General features: G+C 47.8%; 2 protein-coding genes and 3 non-coding genes across 5 annotated transcripts in view; 1 reads left to right on the forward strand and 4 right to left on the reverse strand.

Moving 5' to 3' along the window:
* Positions 1 to 1,169: 1,169 nt before the first annotated feature.
* LOC135811761 (sterol-4-alpha-carboxylate 3-dehydrogenase, decarboxylating-like) lies at positions 1,170 to 12,623 on the reverse strand. Its single transcript, XM_065325010.1, has 7 exons — positions 12,227 to 12,623; positions 11,176 to 11,325; positions 10,014 to 10,087; positions 8,644 to 8,716; positions 7,345 to 7,473; positions 5,705 to 5,865; positions 1,170 to 1,968 (listed from the first exon to the last, which is right to left on the reverse strand). The coding sequence occupies exons 1-7, from the start codon at positions 12,260 to 12,262 to the stop codon at positions 1,530 to 1,532; spliced, it is 1,062 nt and encodes a 353-aa protein (XP_065181082.1). The 5' UTR covers positions 12,263 to 12,623; the 3' UTR covers positions 1,170 to 1,529.
* On the forward strand, positions 2,063 to 2,133 carry Trnag-gcc (transfer RNA glycine (anticodon GCC)). The gene has a single exon. It is a non-coding gene; the product is annotated as a tRNA-Gly (tRNA).
* Positions 3,580 to 3,650, reverse strand: Trnag-gcc (transfer RNA glycine (anticodon GCC)). Its single transcript has one exon. It is a non-coding gene; the product is annotated as a tRNA-Gly (tRNA).
* On the reverse strand, positions 6,456 to 6,526 carry Trnag-gcc (transfer RNA glycine (anticodon GCC)). The gene has a single exon. It is a non-coding gene; the product is annotated as a tRNA-Gly (tRNA).
* Positions 12,624 to 13,402: 779 nt separating the features above from the next.
* Positions 13,403 to 21,909, reverse strand: part of LOC135811772 (protein diaphanous homolog 1-like) — a 30,916-nt gene continuing 22,409 nt past the window's right edge. Inside the window, exons 18-25 of the mRNA XM_065325022.1 lie at positions 20,971 to 21,036; positions 20,079 to 20,162; positions 19,180 to 19,309; positions 18,269 to 18,564; positions 17,825 to 17,887; positions 17,083 to 17,152; positions 16,049 to 16,115; positions 13,403 to 15,124 (exon numbers count right to left, since the gene is read on the reverse strand). Coding sequence (XP_065181094.1) covers positions 14,938 to 15,124; positions 16,049 to 16,115; positions 17,083 to 17,152; positions 17,825 to 17,887; positions 18,269 to 18,564; positions 19,180 to 19,309; positions 20,079 to 20,162; positions 20,971 to 21,036 — 963 coding nt within the window. The 3' untranslated portion in view covers positions 13,403 to 14,937. The remainder of the gene's footprint in view (positions 15,125 to 16,048; positions 16,116 to 17,082; positions 17,153 to 17,824; positions 17,888 to 18,268; positions 18,565 to 19,179; positions 19,310 to 20,078; positions 20,163 to 20,970; positions 21,037 to 21,909) is intronic.

The following is a 21,909-nucleotide window of genomic DNA, read 5'->3' on the forward strand; positions in this document are numbered from 1 at the left end:
CCATAGCCCAGGGTTAGAGCGACACTTCATCTTTCCAGGAAGTCGAAGCGCGAAAGGACATTATGGCCATCGGTCTTCCGCGGAAGCCACAGACAGCTTCTCTCCTCCTCCCACCGATCATGTACTGTACGTAGATCTACGCGTGAAGTGTAGTGTAGTGTCTGGATCTCGCGACTTTCCAACTACATGCACCATGTCACCATCAAGGCATCATGTGCACACCGGAAAGGACTAGGTGGATACACGTACACCTAGCTCCCCAGATGATCATGATGATTGTTATCAGCAAGCAAGCTGGTGGATAGGTCGACTGAAAAAGTGAAAGACTAGACCGACACGCTCATAGCTACATGTACTGCGCTTGTGGGTGGATCGCAAAGGTGGACCAATCGGTTCTTAATCCCTGATGGCTGAATATGTTTCAGATATAAGAGACCAGCAGACATGACCTTTAGAAAAAGTTAGTATGAAGCAGCGGCTTCCTCGGATCTAACGTTACATGTACTTCAGGTGAGTCCTGAATACCATATCTACGTACCGAGGGGGGGGGGGGGGGGGGAGGGGCAGGCGCGTGCCCCATATGGGTTCCTGGGTTCCCAGAACGTCCCTTTTTTCGCTCAAAATGCAGGATTTTGCTTCATTTTTTGACCAAAGTGAATACCCCCCCCTCCCCTCCCCACTCCTTCAGCTCTACGTTATTCCTCTCCACATCCGCATTGTGCAAGCACAGTTGAGTCGTTGTGATATGAGATGAATGTTATTCCCTGTGCATTAGCTTAGTGACAGGTCCGTGCACTCAACTGTGCTTGCACACGGTGCTCATGGACGTTACCAGTGCTCTGGAGCCTTGCAGAACTTCAATTGCCGGGGTTCGCCGAGGTTCCAGTCCAATTATAATTCAATATGCAAACCCTGAGAATGAACAGGCGTGTGTTTACCGCCATATTGCCAGGTGTGTCTTTACCACCATATTTATCAACAATATGCAAACCCTGCCCGAAATAATGCACAGATTGCTATCACACAGAGGTAATAATTATCATTAGAGGCAATCAATCATAGGCATGTCTCATGTCAACCTTTCAGCAGCCTCTTGGGGTTCATGAAACCGTGATCCATGTGCACGCACCTCATGCAGCCACAGAGCACGCCTGTTTTAAGCAAAGATGCCAATAATCAAAATAATCATTTTTCTCTGACCGAATGGGAAGCGGAAAATGATCGCCATTGGCGCTCATGGATACCAAACACATTAGAATAAATATTTTACAAAATAATAGCTGCCGGTGTTAGGTGTAGGTTATATAACCCATACAAGAGAAGTCAGAAAGGGACTGTTTTCACAAGTAAATATTGGAACAGCCAGAGAAAATAGCACACTACCGATTTAGAATCATATCTGAGTTGAAACTCCTCTCAAGATTCCTTGTGAACAACTCTCGCCTTACTTCCAGCCGGCAGCCTCATCTAATAATGGGCTTTTTAAAAGGCTGAACGTTTCACAGTGTTTCCAATCTACTAGTAGGCGGCTATTTTCTGCGTAGATGCTGGAATGTCGCCAGTGTGCTGCGAATGCCATCCGCCACATTGACCACAGGTGAGTAACCCAGGCATGCCTGTGCCTTGGCACTGCTATAGTAGTGGTGCGTGCCGGCAAGCGCTACCTGCATGGGTGTGAACGTTGCTTCGGCCTTCGCGCCGAGGCACGAGCGCAGCACGAAGCAGACAAACGTCATGATGAGAGAGACAACGTAGATGAGCCGATACGGCAGCTTGATCGTGGGCCGCGAGTAGCCGAGCCCGTCCAGCAGCTCGCCGATGAACCACCAGAACTTGACAGGCTCGCAGTTGGTGATGTTGAACGCCTGGCCGCAGGCATCGTGGCCTTCTTGTAGATGCTGCGCCGCCAGGATGTGACCGTGCACCACGTTCCGTACGTGTGTGAAGTCAACAAGGTTTTCACCGTTTCTGCACGTGAACACAGCAACGTGGAAACGATTGAAGTCAGTAAATGTGGAATTTGACACCAGGAGCATGGTCAATCGGTGTAAATTTCATCCAAGCATTGGTGGTTCAGTGGTAGAATCCTCGCCTGCCACGCGGGGGGCCCGGGTTCGATTCCCGGCCAATGCATTTTTCTTTTCTTTTTCCAAGAGAAGATAAACCACACAAAAGGGCACCCTTGGATCAGAAAAAGCAGGGCAATCAATGCACGTACTTTGTACAAATCATGCTCTTTAGGGCCTAGGGGTCGTCGCAAAAGGTTTTTTGTCGTCCCTGAAACGAACATCGTTCTTTTCGTGCCCGAACCCCCTCCCCTCCCCTCCCTCTGAAACGAACGCAGCTTGCTGTGCTGGACGACGGAAATCGCATGCATGTTCATAAACTAGCACAGTGTTGATCAACTTGCGATTTTGGCTCGCAACCCCCCCCCCCCCACGAATGATGTTCGTTTCAAGGACGACAAAAAAACGTTTGCGACGACCCCTGATGATAATGAGAAGTCACGTGATCACATCCTGCGAATGGCAGCTCTGTATACATACAAGTATGCCTGGTGCATTTAGTTTGAACTTGTTGTGTGTTGAGTCCCTTGCCGCAATACTCAGAGTTTAGTGTCTGAAAAATTTTCAAACACTCTAAATACTACATTGCCATTATCGTCTGATGAGTGTTTTTCGGACACGGAACTCTGAGTAACGGAAAGGAAGTACTTGGGGCGCGTTTGGTTGGTACGAACTAGAACAGGATTCACTAGAACAGCGCGTTTGGTTGGGACTGCACCTGTTCTGGGTCGGCTCCGGCCTCGAGGCCGAAGCAGACCGAGCAGTTTCACTTTTTCACAGTAAAACCTGGCGGGAACATCGATATTGGTCCCAAATGATCACGTGCATACGCTTTTTGGGTTGGACTCGTTGTACCGTACAAAGTGACCATGGTGACCCATACACATTATGTAGAATGCACCAAGTTTGGCACATTTTTTCACAAAAATGTGCTCGGTTTCTGGAGTACCGTTTGGTTGGCATGAGGTTGCTCCATGCGCACCAGCTGTTCGATCCTGTTCTAGATCGTACCAACCAAACGCACCCTTGGTTACATTAGGGAGGTTCCGGAGTACGATTTTTCGTGCCAAAATCCGTGGAGGCTCTACAGATTTTTTATATGTCGTTTTCGAGCAGTGAAAAGTTCCGGGGTACGGAACGTATGTGTTTGCCGTCATTGCCTAGGTTACGATCGCAAACACGTCACATTCCCGCGCTATGCCTTTTTATTTTGAAAATTTGTACCGAAATCAAAACTTCCCGCGAAAAATCGATGTTTCTCGTACCAAATTTGTACGCGAAAAATCTTTCTGCACCCGATGACGCAAAATCTCCATACGAAACATGGTTCGTATGAAAGCCAGTCCACACGGATTCTCCGTGCCAAAAATCGTATGGAGCACGCCTGGAAAAAATCCGTAGCGCCCATACGGATTTTGGCACGGAAAATCGTACCCCGGAACCTCTCTATTGTTGCTGTTTATGCTCCGTCCACTAGACAAAGAGCACTCACTATACACTAAATTTAAAAAAATGCATTGGCCGGGAATCGAACCCGGGCCCCCCGCGTGGCAGGCGAGGATTCTACCACTGAACCACCAATGCTCACATGGAATCCCAATCTCTTCTATGTGGTCTGAAACATCAGTGGCTGCGTTGAAAATTTACTGGTATTCAACATCGCAATTAGCATACCGGCAGTTGCCCTGGGCACCGATTAAATTTGTTTGGTGATGATGAAGTAAGTGCATGGGGTAATGAGAGGGGGGGGGGGGGCAGAGGCGGCAGAAGAGCAGGGCAGGCCGGGGGCAGGTGAGAGTAAGCCGGGAGGGGAGGGGCAGGGGAAGGGCAGGAGTGGGTTAGGGAGGGGTGCTATAACCAGCGGCTCTTATAACCTATAACAATGAATGTAGCTTGGAGTCACTGCAAATAGGCCCCGGCGGATAATGCTCGGGAATTAGGCCCATTCTGCTTTTCATTATGCTCGCATTCTGCTCGCAAAACACCCACCTTCTGCTCAATTCTGCTCCATGTCAGTGATGACATGTACATTAGAGTATTACTTGAACTTCATTATAGATCAATGTAATACAATAGACAAGTTCCTCTTTTCTTGTACAAGTGGTGCGGCAAGAATTTTAAAGCAGAGGAATGCCTTTGGTGTTTTACAGATCTAGACGTCAGCAAAGTAGGAAATAGACCTGCGAGGTGTGTGACTCCATACACTTGCTGTAGCACAGGTGGTCATTATGCAAAATCATGAGACAGAAAAGGTTACAGTCACCTTAGAATGAAATTGCTTCGCAGTATAATTTACCGGATGAGACGACGAGCATCTCGTCTGGGAATTCCTCCACTCGCTGGTGTGGGCTAACATTCACTCTTGTGCTGCCGCCTAGCGACACCCGGGTTCTCTTTGCCCCTGAGGCAACCACATCCTTTTTTGCGGACGTCCGTTTCATAGACCTTACACGGGAGATTTCAGCTTCCTCCGCTATGTCCAGGCTTTGCCACTCTTTGCCAGACTGGCCTTCCGTGTCCACTGGTGTATCATCTTCGTCGTCAAGAATATCAACAATTATAAGATCTTCTTCGGCGGAATCGAAGTCGGCTGATCTGTCACGTACATCACCGAATTCCGCCATTGCCGCACACAGAGCATATCAGGGTCGCAGGTCAAGACACTAAATTACCAGCCCACAATTCAACATCCAGGCAATGGTAATGAACTAAAGTACAACAAAAAGTAAAACATTAATATCCCTTTACAGTAGAACATCGATTATCCCGCGATCCGGCCTTTCCATTTCTGAAGGCACCAGCCCAAATTTGGGCTAAAATGGCATGTAACGATTCACAAGGTGTTGCAAAACTCCTCTATAGAGCTTATGCATACCCGTCACGTGGTCATGAACAACGACCAAAAATGTCCAAGTACAGTGAGTCTGAGCTGAGGCGAATCTTCGAACGTCCAGGGAGCCATACACGAGACCGTCCTGATTACCAAGGACTCCCAAATAGGCACCAAAACTGCAAAAGGTCCGTTACGGATACCGAAGCTGAGTGGCATGACGTCACGTCGACGTGCATAAGCTCTGCGTACTGAGAACTACAGTGCTCCGTTCTGCTCGTCTAGTGCTCGGTTCTGCTCGTCTACCGCTCTGCTCGTTTAGTGCTCGGTTCTCAGCTCGTCTACATTTGTAGTGCTCGGTCCTGCTCGTCTCATGCTCCGTTCTGCTCGTCTGGTGCTCCGTCTGCTCGTCTGGTGCTCCGTTCTGCCCGCCCATTGCCTCATTCTGCCGCATTCTGCTCCGATTTTGAAACCCCTGATTCTGCTCGAAATTCTGCCGGCATTATCCGCCGGGGCCTAACTGCAAAGTGCCGGGGTGTGATGAGAGCGGTGTTGTGATAGGTCCGACTTGCAGTTGGGTCAACATGAAAAGATTCACCTCTCCTCTGATGAGTTCTCAACATCATAATGGAACAAAACAAGGCTTGCCAGGAGCAACGTCTAGCTGTTGTGGAGTGTGACTAGTGCAGTGCTCATGCTGGTGTCTGCAAGCGTCGTCTGGTCTCGTCTGGTCAAAAGAAAAATCCAACACTACTCATGATTTGACGGACCTACTTAAGATGGCATCAACAAAATATGAAAAGATTACCCGATTATGAACTTCATCTTGCCCGCCCGCGCCTTGTCCACCAATGTTGGTAAGAGCTGACGGTCGTTGGGGCCGAATATACCATGGGGCCTTATAGCCGCTGTTAGCAGATAGCCAGACCCGTCGGCGAGCATCTCTTTGTTATTTGCAGCAAGAACAATCTGCATGTGAGAGCACATAAAAATCAGAATGATTTGTGAGTTGCAGCTCGGAGTTTCATGCACCACCATCATCAGGCAACATTTCACTTGGAAAGTGTGGGTTCTTCAATTTTTGCGGCAATGTCAAAGTGTGTAGAATCTCTTTCCTTGCCTTCTCTGGTATCCATCATACTTCGAAGCAGGATGTTTGCCGCGGGGAGGTGGGGATATGTATGTCCAATGCCCTGTTACGGCATACCTCATCTCATTTTGGCATGAAGCTGTCTCTCCAGTGTGCGGTGGAGATTATGCGGCGTGGAGTGCAAAAATAGTCTATATCAAGGAGTATAATATCAGGGAGTAGATATTTTCTCCATCACCATCGGAAAACCAGAGGCGGTCATGGATACATTGCAGTGTGCCAGGTGACAATTATTTGCCACTTCTTCCTTGCTCCCAGTGACCTCTTTATCGATCCAAACATTCATTTGAGCCATACAAGATTCGTGAACCAGGATATCCTCTGAAAGCGATCCAAAAAAAGATTCCCTCGTGCAAGGAGCATCTGGAAGAGATACTTTTGCGTACATTCTTTCAAAAGAAAAAAAAGATGCATTGGCCGGGAATCGAACCCGGGCCCCCCGCGTGGCAGGCGAGGATTCTACCACTGAACCACCAATGCTTGCTTGTTGTTGCAAAGCTGATAGCAGCACCTTTATGCGTCATGTACAGTGCTGCCCACTGAAATCCGATCGTGTGAACTTGAGTTGAGCTCTGCACCAGCAGACCGCATCCCGAAGTTCGCAGGTCTAGGGTTGCACAGCACCCGGTGTGGCATTGACTCGATCGATCAGATTCCATTGAGCAGCACTGTTCATGTAGCACATGGAGATCATAACAGGTCTTCACCATAGACATAGATCCCCAGATTGCACAACTGCCGATGAGCAGCTAGCGTGAGTGGATTTGTTTCAGGATTACAACGTGTTTCATTATACTGTAGCGGACATGGAAATTCAGCCGATTTACCGGGGCCGGCGCCCTCAGCGCGCGTACAGAACGCTGCGTGCAGTGCACATGTTGATCCGATGCGACCAGCGCGCTGCAGCGCATAAATGCATGTGTGTACCGCTTGTCCACGGCTGCATGGCCAACGCCCTGGGGCCGCTAGACGTGCGACCGGATTTCCATGTCCACGACAGTATAACCAACTAGCTCTACACATGCACTCAAGAGTTGTGTTCTCTTGATAAAGTAGACTTCAACACTGGACATGAATACCAGCTGCCAGTTAAAACAGAGAGGTTCCAGGCTGTCCAATAGAGTGCTCAATACGGAAAGGCAGAGCTAGTTCAAACAATAATTAGAGGATGAAAAATTGCTGCTCTCATTACTGTTTTCTGATGATCGCTTAGTGCGTGAAACTCGGAGTGAAAACACTTTTTTCATCCTCTTATTATTGTATTATCTGCCAGTAAAACAGGTGGTAGAGATTCTCACCTTTTCCTGTTCAATTTTCGTCTCCGTGTAAGCATCAATAGGTTTGTGTGCGTAGGGCAGAGACTCGGTGCCGTTGGCTATGTCCGTGCCCTCGTACACCACACTAGCGCTGCTGGTCAGTACAAGACGCTGCAAGTTACACACAACAAGGTCAGAGCATACCAGACACATCGACCACGTACTACAGTCCATTCATCGGAAACAGTCCTGCTGGCTTTTGAAAGTCCAATTTGGGCCGAATTGAGGATCAAAAACCCACTTTAAAAATCTCGGTTTGGGATCTGCTTTTCCATACATTTTGCCATGGCATACCTGTCCTGATCTTGTAAAACTTGGCTGAAATTTCTATTTCCTTGTTCTTGGATCTATAGCAGAGAGATACCTATCTCCTTTAAAATAGACATTAATTTTTTTTAAATGCTACTTTGAAGAACATGCAGTGAAACATGTCTATAAGCCGACCGCGCAAGGGAGCTTACAAATGAGGTCACCGTGCACAGATGGTGTTTGTCAAGTCCAGGGTTATTTGACTCGGAATACCATCCCTTGGTCCTGGTTGTAGTGGTCTTCTGGGACAGATGGCCACCTTATCAGAATGGTCGCCTTGACATGCAGTGTCTACTGTGCCGTAATGGATTGCCCACCTAAAAAAGATACATACTGGATCATTTAGATGCACTGCTACAGTAGGTGGTCATGCCTGCTACATTCTACCAAACAGTTTGCGTCATAGACTGCGGCGACTACTTTCGAATGGTATTGAATATAGCACAGGGCGTTACTTGTACAGTAAAACCTGTAGCTAAATGTACATCATGCACAATTTATGACATCATGCACAATTTATGACATCATGCACAATTTATGACATCATGCACAATTTATGACATCATGCACAATTTATGACATCATGCACAATTTATGACATCATGCACAGTTTATGACATCATGCACAATTTATGACATCATGCACAGTTTATGACATCATGCACAATTTATGACATCATGCACAATTTATGACATCATGCACAATTTATGACTACAGTAAAACCTGTAACTAAAGACCACCGTGACTAGCGACCAGCCTGGTACTACAGACCACTTCGCCAGGCACGGACGGTCTCACATTCATGTATGGCTGTGCAGTGCAAACCTCTAACTAAGGACCACCTGCCACTAAAGACTGCTTTCTCTGGCCCCAAGGGGTGGTCGTTAGTCACAGGTTTTACTGTACAAGGGTAGCATGGGTGAGCACGCACTGCCATCTCACCTACACTACAGTCTGCACGCCATACTCACTTTCACTGAATTTGCAACACACGCCCTGATCACACATATCGTTCCCTCGATGTTCACCTTCTGAAAGAGAGCTCTGAAAGGCAGAATGCACAAGAGAGCAAACAGGGACAAAACACACCCGGCAAAACAAATGTTCACAAATAACATGTACAGGTAACGCCACTCATCAGAGTGTGTGCAATATTCACTGCATTGCTCAAACAAATGGATACATGTACCATCTGAAAGAAGCTACCTACACCATTGAATCATGAGTCAATGCACTCAGGACCGTCAGGAGATTTTTGTAAACCATGCTCTGCAGAATATCAGTCCATCCGTTAGCAAAGGCATTTGGTGTAGCAGGGAAAATGTGATCATGCTGCCGCGCCGTTAATCTCCAACAGTTCCAACAGGCCACAGATCTCGGTGAGATTTTTCCAGCTCTTAAACACTGGCTACCCGGGGCTTGGCGGTGTGCGCACGGGACTTTCACATCGGTGGCCTGCGGGCAAGGCAGAATATTTCTCACTTCTCACAAGCAATCTTAATTTCTGGGCTCTTTCTTACCAATATCCATACATCTTCACTCTCCAAACGGTCTCTGGGCTACACCAATCACTAAAAGAAAAAGAGATATTATTCGAATTTTCGGGCAAGGCCTGAAAATTAATATCTCTTTTTCTTTTAGTGATTGGTGTAGCCCAGAGACCGTTTGGAGAGTGAAGATGTATGGACATAGTGGATGGCTACAGTGGAGTCTTCGCGTTTTGAGAAATGTCTTTCTTGCCAATGCAATTTTAAAAAGTGTGTATGTACTTCACTAAAACCTGTGTTTGCCGGACCCTGTACCAAGCGAAATCCTGTATTGATCGGACAAATGTCCATGCACTAAGGTGCTGTGGATTGGCATGCATCCCAGGATCAAGCGAAATCCTATCATATCAGGATAGTTTCCGCTGCACCAAGGGCGTCTGGTTCGGGCAGGTTTTCCTGTACTAGCTGTTAACCTATTAGCAATACACGATGCTGCTCGAGCCTGTTTCATTCAGCTGACAAAATGCGCTCTTGACACAAAGATAAAATAATTTAAAAATATAACTTCCGCTCCAGGATACAGGATCACAGAGGCATCAGCTTCCTCACTACAACTTGCGTATGCTCGGGCCACACGTGCACCCGGGACAAGAGACAGTTCGGGGAACATCAGCGCACGGGAAAACACTAGGCGGCTTCAATAGCAGTCGTCGCCACCAGCGTACACAACCTACTTATTGCGCTCAGGTCTCATGTGCATCCGGGACAAGAGACAGTTCGGGGAACATCAGTGCACGGGAAAACACTAGGCGGCTTCAACAGCAGTCGTCAACACCAGCGTACACACAGCCTACCTATTGTTGGTGGCAGCCGGGGGCGACGCGCAGTGGAACACAATATCCACGCCGGAGAGGGCCGGCGCCAAATCCTGAGTGCACAGCAACATTAAAAACATTAAAAACATTAAAAACATTAAAAACATTAAAACATTAAAAACATTAAAACATTAAAAACATTAAAAACACATTAAAAACATTAAAAACACATTAAAAACATTAAAAACACATTAAAAACACGCCCAATTGGGTCAAGTGCCAGTTTAAAAAGCTAATCATCAGTTTGATGCCACTGTAGTGTCGGTCACCGAAGAACTGGGGGGGGGGGGGGAGAGAGAGAGAGAGAGAGAGTTCAGCCTCGTAGCCTAGACCGTTCTTATGTTCATGTATTATTAGTGCTACATGTTTATGTGCATTGGAGTCACCATGTATACATCAGTGGTATGCAGTGCTTGAGGAACCTTTTAGGCTGTTCGTTCTTCAGCACTCCGTTCTCCGGCGCCCGACAGTGTTGTAGTGGGCATAGACCATCGTGACCGGTTGGGGGTGTACTTCAGGTTGCGAGGCCTATACGCCCATTGCGCAATGACGTAATTTTTACCATAAACACCCCAGACAGCCACCTGGGCATGGTCGTCTGGGGTGTTGAACAGTGCATTGCTGATCCCACTGTACTCACATGCATTACTCATACCTTCCATATTTGGCAATGCACAATGGGCTTATTGGAAACAAGGAGATGCCCTGACTTGAAGTAACAATGTGTGAAATGGAAAACCATGGTTGAATGGACGTGCAGTAGAATGGAGAATGGGCGAAACGAAACAAAGCCGTCGAAATCCAACCCACTAAATCTCGAGCTCCTGAAAAGCGAAGAAAACAGCATGCATAGACTAAGAGGTTTATAACTTTATATGCATCACAGCCATACACACACACACACACACACACACACACACACACACACCACACACACACACACACACACACACACACACACACACACACACACACACACACACACACACACACACACACACACACACACACACACACATACACACACACACACACACACACACATACACACACACACACACACACACACAGTGGTGAGTAGCTGACAATGCAGAATGAGCCATGGGATAATCAAAAATGCCTGCTGTTCACAGTTTCTCACCTCGCTCTTGCAGAGATTGCCTTCGAAGAATGTTATGCGCTCGTCCTCGAACGTACGTCGGATGTCAAAGACGTTGACATCGTACCCTGCATCTAGAAGACCCTCCACGATGTGACGTCCGAGGAATCCACCACCACCGATCACCGTGCACTGCAAGGACAACAAAACATTAATGACAGCAAAGTCATGAAAAACCTTGATCCTGACGATGGCTCCTTGTCGAAAATTTGATTGAGATACTAGTAATTTGCAGAGAAGAGACCACTTGATATGAGGATGGTGTATGCAGGGTTTTTCATGTAATGAAGTGGCTGCGGTGGAGCTTGCGTACCTTAAGGCAAAAAAGCCAATGGGAAAAAACCAATGGGTCACAATGCGTATACATCAGGCTCATCTATCCGGCGCCTATGCATGCTTAAGCACATTATGGATTACCCTGAAGTATGTAGAGTCGCCATTGCCTGGGCGGATAGTGCTAGAGAAATTGGCAGATTCCGCTCGAAAAGCGGTAAAATTGGCAGAACCTTACAAACTTTATGGCAGGTACTTCCTTGAATTAAGCTCCATTTCTTTATCCACACACCAAACATGCATGAAGCATACCAGAAACTGTATCAAATTCTGCCAATATTTCTGCCGGCATTATTCACCAAGGGCTAATGTAGAGTCTATCATAGATGACGTATTTTCAGAAATACTGGACGAGGAACTTAGTACGTAGTATGCGAGACCTAAAATCCAAAAAAACACGCAAAACCCCTGACATCATGTGGCGCTTATTTCCGACAGGCGGCAGTAAAAAGACCGGTCACAATTCCAGAAGATACGGCGTGTACTGTAGAGATCAAAGGCTTGCGTGTGCTGTCATGAAGCAAGTATGTTGTATGAGATTGCTATTAGTAGCATCGTCAAATAAAAAGAGCACAACGTATGCAAGACTTGATGTGCATATTGCATAGCCAACATATGTTCGTAAATTGTAATGGATATACGCTTGCCTAGCAACCTTCGCTAATTATTTTTAAAGTATATCACGTGACCACTACCGTACCTTCGTGCCAGCGACACCAAGCTGTCCTGCTGGCATCTTGTGTTCGCCAGTCAACGCCAAGGAGAACTCTGCCGGAGATCAACGGATGAAGGAATCCTCTGCACTGGGATCGAGTCGATCAACTACTTGCCTCAACGTGGCATAGAATCAACTGATTCGATTCCCTGCAGGTATTATAATAATATTTTTCCAACAACCAACCAAGTGCGTTAGCAGCAGTTCAAAAGGAAAGGGTTCTGCCTGTATCCCGAGCACGCAATTTTGTGAGTGTTTGTGGCGGACAAGTCCACTTCAAAATGCTTGCTAGCTGTTTCACAAGTAGTTGTAGTAAAAATCAGGAACAGAACCCATTGTAGTGCCATACCCATTTTGCCAATAATATTATTATTTTTGGCCCTGGCCAACAGGGGATAGCACTGGCATGGCGTGAACGATGGTAGTGAACCGAGCTGAGCTCGTGTGGTCGAGCTCGATCGGGCCATGTCCCTTTCACCATGTTCACTGCAGTCTCTAGCTATCATCAGATCAGACTGTGCAAGCTGCACGTGCAGGCTTGTTGACTTGCTTAGATGTCCAGCACACGTGCATGCGTAGATCTACGTAGATCGTGCATGACCCAGGCGCTAGGCCAGGTCAGGTCACACCATGCATACCATCGACGAAATGATTGTATGCAGGGCCGGGAATAGCAGATAGGATCGGATCGCGGACTGTAGCAACGACTACGTAGCGCGGTAGCCGGTCCACTAGATCGATAGCTCCAGTTTACAGTCAGATAAATACTACCCCCCCCCCCCCCTTGCTAATACATGTACTGCGACTAGGTTTGTAGTTGTACGCGATACACGAAGGCAGAAGAGAACAGAGACACCTGCGGCTAAAGTCATTGTTGTAATCTGGGAATTCTCGCTATTGTGCGCCGGTATACCAGGTATACATGTACGGTTAAGCGTGTATGTATGGTTCAGTAGACCACACAGATTTGAACAGAGTCTTACACAGTGTACAGAGAGTCCAGAGACCCCAGACAAAGTGCTCATGACATTGTGCTAAAAAGCTGAAGGGATCGCGTACGTGAATGCGCCGTAGTGTGCACCTACAACAAGCCTCTGTCAATGACACACACCACGCGCACGCAAAAACACACACACGTCCACACACAAACACACAAGCATGTCAGGGATTCCAGATTTATAGCCCAGCGGAGAGCAAAAAAACCAAACAGAACTAGAGCTTCAAGTAATCAACTACACATACTTCTCATAGAAAGAGAAAGGAGCAAAACTGAGAAAGGCGCCATAATACTGTGTGAGACGACTACACAAACAAAACAAAGCAGTCAAAGTAGTGTTAGTGTGTTAGGCATAATAATTATGAAGCACACACATGGCTCTACACTGCGTGCATGGTTCTATACAAAAATAAATGAGTGAATGCAGAGCACACACACACACACACACACACACACACACACACAGGAGAGTGTGTCGCCTCGATATGGCGGCGCGCACGGCGTGTGTGTAAGTTTGCTGACTAGAACGAGGTTAAGTACATAAAGGTTCACGAATGCGCAAGTGGAATGTGAGAGGCGCTAGGCGCGGACACTAGCAACCAGAGCGGGTACCGGGGAAATGAGAAGCGAAGAAAGACGAGAACAGGACCAGCGGAAGCAGAAAAAAAGGGAGATGCATCGGTATCAAAGCTAGAAAGAGAAGAAGAAGTCGAGTATACTGTATAATATATAGATAGCATATGCGTAGATAGCATTATGTGATAGATCTTCACAAAGGGCAGATTGTGAGGGGGGGGGGGGGGGGGGGAAGTAACGGCTGGTATGGTCAGTGGGGGAGGCTAAAAGAACGATGAAAAGTGGAAAGACCAGGTGCTGACTGGCATGCATTATGTACAAGACGTGCACAATCGGCAACAAAGTGCGCTCACTCCGTGTGCACTTGGAATATACGAATACGCAGCGAAAGACCAGCAAAAGTTGGTCCAGTAAAGGATATCAAGCTTCGGACATGGGTCACAGCATCGTACAACATAATCACCTAACGTCAGTTACAACAGCCCACAACTAAATACACAGCAACGAGATGAAAACAGGGCAGAAGAAGTTCCTAGGGTGCAGCTGCTGCAAACGCACAAGCATATGTTGTTGATCAGTGTTGCACGGAGACACACTGATGGGCAAAGCAACGCAAATTCAACCAACATGATCGGGGATTCAGGACAGCCTGCGGTACTACCTAAACAAAAAGACTGTGCAATGGCATTCACGTGTGCAGAGGCGCGAGGCTCGGGACATACGCTGCTGGTACATACACAAAATCACCAGCTTGAGTGGGTACACTGGCTGCACGCAAAGCACCACTATCAGGCATGGGATGTGTACGGGTTGAGACAAGGACAGAACATCTTGGAACACGCTGCATCCGCGCACCTCGGGAAAACACCATGCAGAGCGAGACCTACTAGGCTGGAATAAATAGGAGTGCGAGAGGGCATTCCTGTTGACTGTAGCGCATGCTGTGCACGCCATACCCTGAGCTGTAGCATGGCACTGGCAGGGTCAAGGCTACTTCACACGCACACACACACACACACACACACACACACACACACACACACACACACACACACACACACACACTGTGGGCGACTGCACAGTCTGGGGAATAAACCTGCTCACACACAGACACAGGCTGAGATCAGTTCATGGTGTTGGAGCCCTTCAGGTTCTTCAGCAGCAGCTCGGCCTGGCTGGCCTCCGGACGCTCGATGATGCGATCGCCGCCACTGGCCACGGAGAGGCGAGGCTCCGATGACACGTGCACGGTGCTCTTGCGCATGGACGCACGGGGCTTCTTGCGCGCGCTGGCCTGGTTGCCGCGAGTCCTGGACACAACACATGGACAAGAACACAAGAACGGGGGGGAGAGAGAGATTAGTCAGCTCGATGTAGCTACAGTGATAGGCACGTAGTACTACTGGCAAATATTATCCTTTCATGATTGCGATTAATAATTACCTGTAGCTTGTATGGCATGCGTTGACTTTGGATTCTTCTCTTCATTTTTCCGGATTTTCAATAGAGTTCTTTGATCTTTTCATGCATTACTAGGTCGGTCCCCACAGACTTATTGTCTTCTTATGGTGTACTAGTACCTTTGGGGAAAGTGAGCATGCTAGATATGAGAGAGAAGTCCAATTGGAAACTGTTGTGCACTCTGCGCACAGAATACTGCCCATTGAGCACTTGGTATGCGCAGTCATACATGCACGCATGCACACACGCGCACACACACATGCCCCCCCCCCCCCCACACACACACTGGAGTGGGGCAATGCCAAACACGCCGACACTTTCCTGTACTAAAGCAAACAGCGCATACTAGTATCCTTTACTCGAATAACTGTCACCGACATTCATGTGCATGTACCGTAAAGTACCGTTGATCCGCCCCCTCTCTAATTCCCGCCCCCTGTCGATTTTCTCCTTGTGAAGCGACTTCGGCGTATACAACGAAATACGATGTTGAACCGACGCATGCACTGCTGTACACAATACTTGCCAATCCAGGATCAAAATGTGCACAATCCAGCACATTGAGTCTGATCCTCTACGTTGTTGTACATCGTACTGCACTTGACAGCCTTGATCTAATTCCTGCCCCCTGCCGAAAACCCAGCTGGGAAGCGACATGGCGTGGGGGCGGATCAACGGTACTTTACGGTACATGAATTAGGATAATTAGAGTTTGGATAATCGGTGCCGAGATAGTTAGGGTAGGATTGCAGTAATGACCACTGTACACTCACTTTGAGAAGGCTGAACCAGAGCTAAGTGCCTCCATAAGGCCGTCAAGCACACCTTGCTGATCACCCTCTGCAGTAAGACAACGCAACACAGCACAGTACAACACAGTGCAACGACGCACGGTCACCAACCAGACAACACAGAGCAATCAGAGACAAGAACGTGAGGAATCCAGCTGACCAAAAGAGTTGGATTACTGGTTCTACAAAACTATGAATAGAATATGCGAAGAATAATTCATAAACGTTTTTCCTCGATGGTCATGAGTGAATTTACATCGAGTAGGGATTGAGAGAACAAACCAATAATTATGTCGCCATCCATATATTCTATTCAAAGCTTTGTTGAAACTTCTTTCTCCAAAACGGCTTTTCGATTACTGGTTCTAACTTACAATACCCAAGCAAGCAGAGATGGAGGCAGAGCCTTGTCACACAGCAGGGGAGAGGAGACAGATCGTTGCAACTCCGGGTTTCACGGTCATACACAAACGTTGGGTCCAATGATAGTGCATGAACAGGAGGATGTCAAGAGTTGCTGCACATTTTTCACCCTCTCTTCTTGCTGTGTGGTTCCATGAGCCATGCACTCAGTGTCCTGATGATCACTATACGGGTAGTACACAAAGCCAGTGCTCTGAACAGCACCGACGGCCTGATCTGCGTGCACTCTAAATCTACATGTACGTAAGGGCGACTTCCGTCATAATTACTGTAAAAGCCATATATATATATAACGAAGTGCTAACTCTAACGAGTTAACGAGGAGAAATCTGTCGTTAAAATGGAAATCGTTATACAGAAATCGATACATATACTGCCCTATTGAGCGTTGAGAATGAGTGAGAATCGTTACCTTTGGTACACGTAAACTAGTCAATTTTGGGAAATCGTTATATATGCGCCTCGTTAGAATAATGGCTTTTACAGTATACAGAATACAAAAGGCAGGCAGCAAAAGGTAGGCAACTTTCAACTGGCATGCTTCCTGAACCATAGTAACACTGACAGGTAGTCAACTGTTTGGCTGCACTTACCTGCATTGATGTCGACCAACTGAACTTTGGCAACCTTCGCATTCTTCTTCCGCTGCTTTTCTTTCTCGAGCTGTACAGTAGGGAGAGGTGGGGAGGTAAGGGAAGAGAGAGAATGAGAGAGAAAGAGAGTGCGCGTGCGCGCGCGAGAGAGAGTAAGAGAGGGGGGGGGGGGGGGGGGGGGGCAGATGGGCAAACACGTCAAAACCCTGGCACATGCCCACAATCACTAGAGGCAAATACGAAACCCAACACAACCAACCAACCCACAAATCTCAACACCACACAACGCCCTACAGGTACCACCAAGAGCACAGTGTAAACCGGGAAACATTTGCCAACTGGAAACGTTCGAGTGTTTAAAGCGCGGCTTATACTCCGAAATTACAATATTCCCAAGGCCACGGAAATGACATAACGTAGAAGCATCTGGCGCTAGCCAGGGTCCTCCACGCTTTATTTCGTACATGTGTTTGGAACGATTGATCACCGGAGAGGACCATTCCTTAAAAAAATTGACAAAGCCCGGAATTACTGAGAGGCATACCAAAAAGGCCAGCTCTGCCCTCCTCCCCTCTTGCCTGTTCCGACGGCACTCTGTTCACACTTGCAATAGTGTGTACTGACAACAGCTCTCCAAGCTATTCCACTATGAACCACCTGGGCAGCTTCACGAATCCCCCCCCCCCCCCCCCCAAAGGATCGACATGTTATGCTCAAGTTGGTTTCTATCTAGAGGGCATACCTCTTGTTGTCTCTTCTTCTTCAGCTCCATCTCCTTACGCTTCTCATTCTCTTTCTTGGCAGTCTACACACAAACAAGGACAACACCGCAGTGAAAGAAAGCGATTGGTGCAAGGTTGCAACGACTGCAAGGATAGAGGCTTCACAAGATGACAAGAGTGGAAAACAGAAGCTCCATGTGTGTGCGTGTGTGTGTGTGTGTGCGTGTGTGTGTGTGGGTGTGTGTGTGTGTGTGTGTGACTGTGTGTGGTGTGAGGCTAAAATTAGTGGCGGTCAATTCATCAACCGTGCAAGCTGCTGAATGGTGTAATCCCAGCACAAGTTAGTTTGCTCACTGTTATCGCTTCAGTGATGGCCATGTGGAAGTGTGCGCGTATGCGTGAATGCGAAATAACCCAACATGGTTGACTACGCTATGCAACTCGCGAATGCCTTTCCCACTTACCTGGAAGTTCTCCATGAAGACATGCACATCAGTGAACAGCTCCTCAATTGGCTGCTTCTTGAGATCGACGCAGAAGAACGTTGACACTTTCTCGACCATCTCGCGCATCTTCTCAAAGCGCTCAGAGGCCACGGCCAGCCTCGTCTCCGCTCCCTCGATGAACTTTTTCATCAGCTCCTGGAACTTGTCCCCCTCTTCGACATCTTTGCACTCGCCGTGTACCTTGATCTCGCCGGTGACCTGCGCTAGAGACTTCTTCAGTGTGCCGAGTGTCTTCTGAACGGAATCCTCCGATACTGGACAAAAAACAAAAGGGAAACCCCCAGCCGTATCCGTTATCACCATGGCAACACTCAACTCAGAGGTAAGCAAACAGGACACTAATTTGCTGCCCACTGCCCACTGCATAAGGCCCTAGTATCAACACTACTGCTAGATAATGGCCGCTTTTGCTGCACTACAGTCATCGCTACAAGTTGTTCTCGGAGACTGAAAAGTGCACAAATTGCACTGAAACAGGCACAAAGCCAGACAACACAGTTCCCGATAAGTTTTCTCCTTACACAATAATTGCACGAGACCACAATGACACTTGCTCACACCAACTGCATCATAGTTGTGTTTTCAAAATGAGACTTGCTTGTTTGTTTGGGGGAGGGGAGGGGGTGATATCTATTGAATGCACAAACCCTCAGTCAAACTGATTGTGCAGAAGATGGAAATCAATATTTGGCTAGATTTCGATTTTTACCTGCAGAATGGGGGTGGGGGGCTGGCTGGAAAGCGCTAAAAATAATTGAAAAAATGGCAGCCCTCAACAGTCCCTTAGGAGAACTAAACCTGGGATACCACTCTCAGAGAGACAGGAATGTGATGGCACGACTTGCCCAAGTACACCGGTAATTCCTTACCCTTTGAAGCATGCTGCACGTGGCTCAGGTCCGATATAAACGCGGCCATTTCGGGGTACTCTTCGGACACGGTCGTCTCCAGGAAGTGCACCAGGTTCATGGAGTTGTCCACGGACTTGGTATTGCTCAGCTGCAGAATAGAACGAAGACACAAGATACGCAACAAGCATGGGCGCAGAGTTACACAGGTACTGTCGTGGACATTGATGGGGTGACCCGGGCCGGCGCCCTTACTGCGTTTTGCGCGAACATGCACTGTAGTTCATGTACACACTGTAAACACGGACCAGCAGTTTCGCATTTTTCAGCTTCTAATACTGCTTTTATCTGTTCTCAAGGTTTGGAGACTCCACTGTGGAAGAAATAATCGAAAAATAACCAATAACCGATCGATAAAGGTTTAGGTTATTCGGTAGTCAAAAAGTGTAATCGTTTCACCACTAGTTTTCTTCCTTGTACAAATGTGTCCCACTGGCAGACACATGTACAGTGTAGAAGTGAAACTCATGTGTATAGGATAGGGCTGAACGCGCTATGACGTAGCCAGGCCCGAGTCAACACAACGATGAGACTTGCGAGCGGATCTCTGCTTGTACGGATACATGCACGTTTGAAGCGGGCTCCTTCGCACAAGGACGATCCGTCCACCAGCTTTGACTGGGCAGTGCCCTGGGGACTGCTGGTATAGAAAGTCATGCCAGCATGCGACAGGCGGGGTCTACCCACTGCATACAATGTAAAGCCATGGAAGAGTAAATCAATTTAGACCCAGAAATGGTTATTTGTGACTACTGAGGCAGGTTGATAAGGCAGGTTGATATTATCACCTTCAAGCCCACACCCGCATGCATGCATGCGCACCCCTAGGGAAACACTCCCACGATAAAATCTGGTCTCACCTTGGTCAGGAAATTCAGCTCAAAACCAAACGACTGCTGATTGCGAGATCCGGCATTCATGAAGTTGCCAAACAGCAAAACGAGCTGAAGAAAAACACCGAGAAGCATCAACCATAAACACAGGCACACGCACACACACATGCGCACCATCGGGTTGGCAACAGAACATCTCGCCTAGCCAACTAGCACTCTACAGATGATAGCATGGAAGTACTTTCCAAGTCAAGCCCAAAAGAACGTTGCAGCCAGCACAGCACAGAACAAACGTTGGTAGTAGAGCCTCAGATCGAGCCACAGCGAGCTAACAGACAGCTAGATACACTGGGCAAATCATCATCAGCGAATGTGCCAGCACATACAGCAAACAATACACAGAGAACGACGTAATCCAGTGCTGACACCAAGCAGCCCTTTTTCTGCATCGGCGGAAAAGTGGCACTTCTCCACGTTTGTCAACTACTTCGTGCACGACACAAAACCCCAATTCCACTCCACGGCTCCTTGAATAAGATATAAAGAAAAAAACGAAGACTGGTAGCGTCTGATTACGCCATTGGCACCTGGCAGGGAGTGAGAGCGAAGCTGCCACAGTACTCAGTGACAACCAAAGCACTCCCTTTCAAGTAGTAGTAGCAGCAGCAGCAATAGCAGCAGGCAAAAAGGTGAAGGCAAGACGGAATCTGCAATGCACCTTTTCCAAACGAGACTCTCGCACACACACACACGGCCTAACCCAAGCCCGCAGGCAAGCAGCCTCAGATAGTGTCCCGCAAGCAGCGCAGCCCGCAAGGGCCAGCTGAAATGCGAGGCACGTCTCAGCATTGGCTGCAGGCTGCTACCACAATGCCAACCAAGGAAACAACATGCTCAGCCAAGCACAGTCACTATTTACCTGCAGTACGCTGAGGAAGGAATGACATTGAAGCTCCTCACAAGCAGAGATGACTGATTCGATATCCTTATGGCAATGGAAGTAGAAGAAGCAGAGAGATATGCACAAATTGGCATAGTTCACAAATATAGCCATGGCTGGCTAACGCCCCCCCCCCCCCCCCCCCCCCTTTGCATTGGCTTCTGCCATTGGACGGTGAAACAAAATGAATAAATAGCAATACTGAGTGCATACATGTACTTGGTGTAACAGCAAATTGCACACGGGGTGAAAAGATACTAGCAGTATCCTACTAGGAAACTTCATATAATTTACTAACAAAGACAGAAAAGGAGCTCTGGTTGGAATTTGTCTTAACATAATGGTCCATACGAACTTAGAAGTTGCGACTTCGGCGTTAATAGTCATGAAGTTGATTGTTCCAACTAGGAACACACGCTTCTTGCCGAACTTGACACTTGACTGACTCACGACTGCCATCCGGAGCACACGAGGAGCACGTCGCACCTTCCACTCGGCAAACCTGCAAGAAAGCACCACTCCCTGCTCAATACACAGTGTTTCGGGGAATTCACCCCTCATCAGTTGAGCTTGAGTAGGCTGAGGAAGATTGTGCCTGAAAAGCACCACTTATATACTGCTCTCCAGGCCAAACCATCACCAGGGATACAAACTTACAGAGACGCTTTGTTTCCAGCGCGACAAACACCTCGTGAAGCTCCAGGTAGCAGCGTGAGTCAGAGTCGCTCATGGAGTTGTGCTAAACAGACGTTGAGAGCCAGTATAGCTATTCGCAACGCTGTCACCTCCAACAACTAGTCGCACGTCCGCGTGAGGGACAACAATACGAACTTAGAAGTTGCGACTTCGGCGGTAATAGTCATGAAGTTGATTCTGTTTAGCACAACTCCATGAGCGACTCTGACTCACGCTGCTACC

Source organism: Sycon ciliatum, chromosome 1 (genome assembly GCF_964019385.1).
Source record: "Sycon ciliatum chromosome 1, ocSycCili1.1, whole genome shotgun sequence".
Lineage (NCBI taxonomy): Eukaryota > Metazoa > Porifera > Calcarea > Leucosolenida > Sycettidae > Sycon > Sycon ciliatum.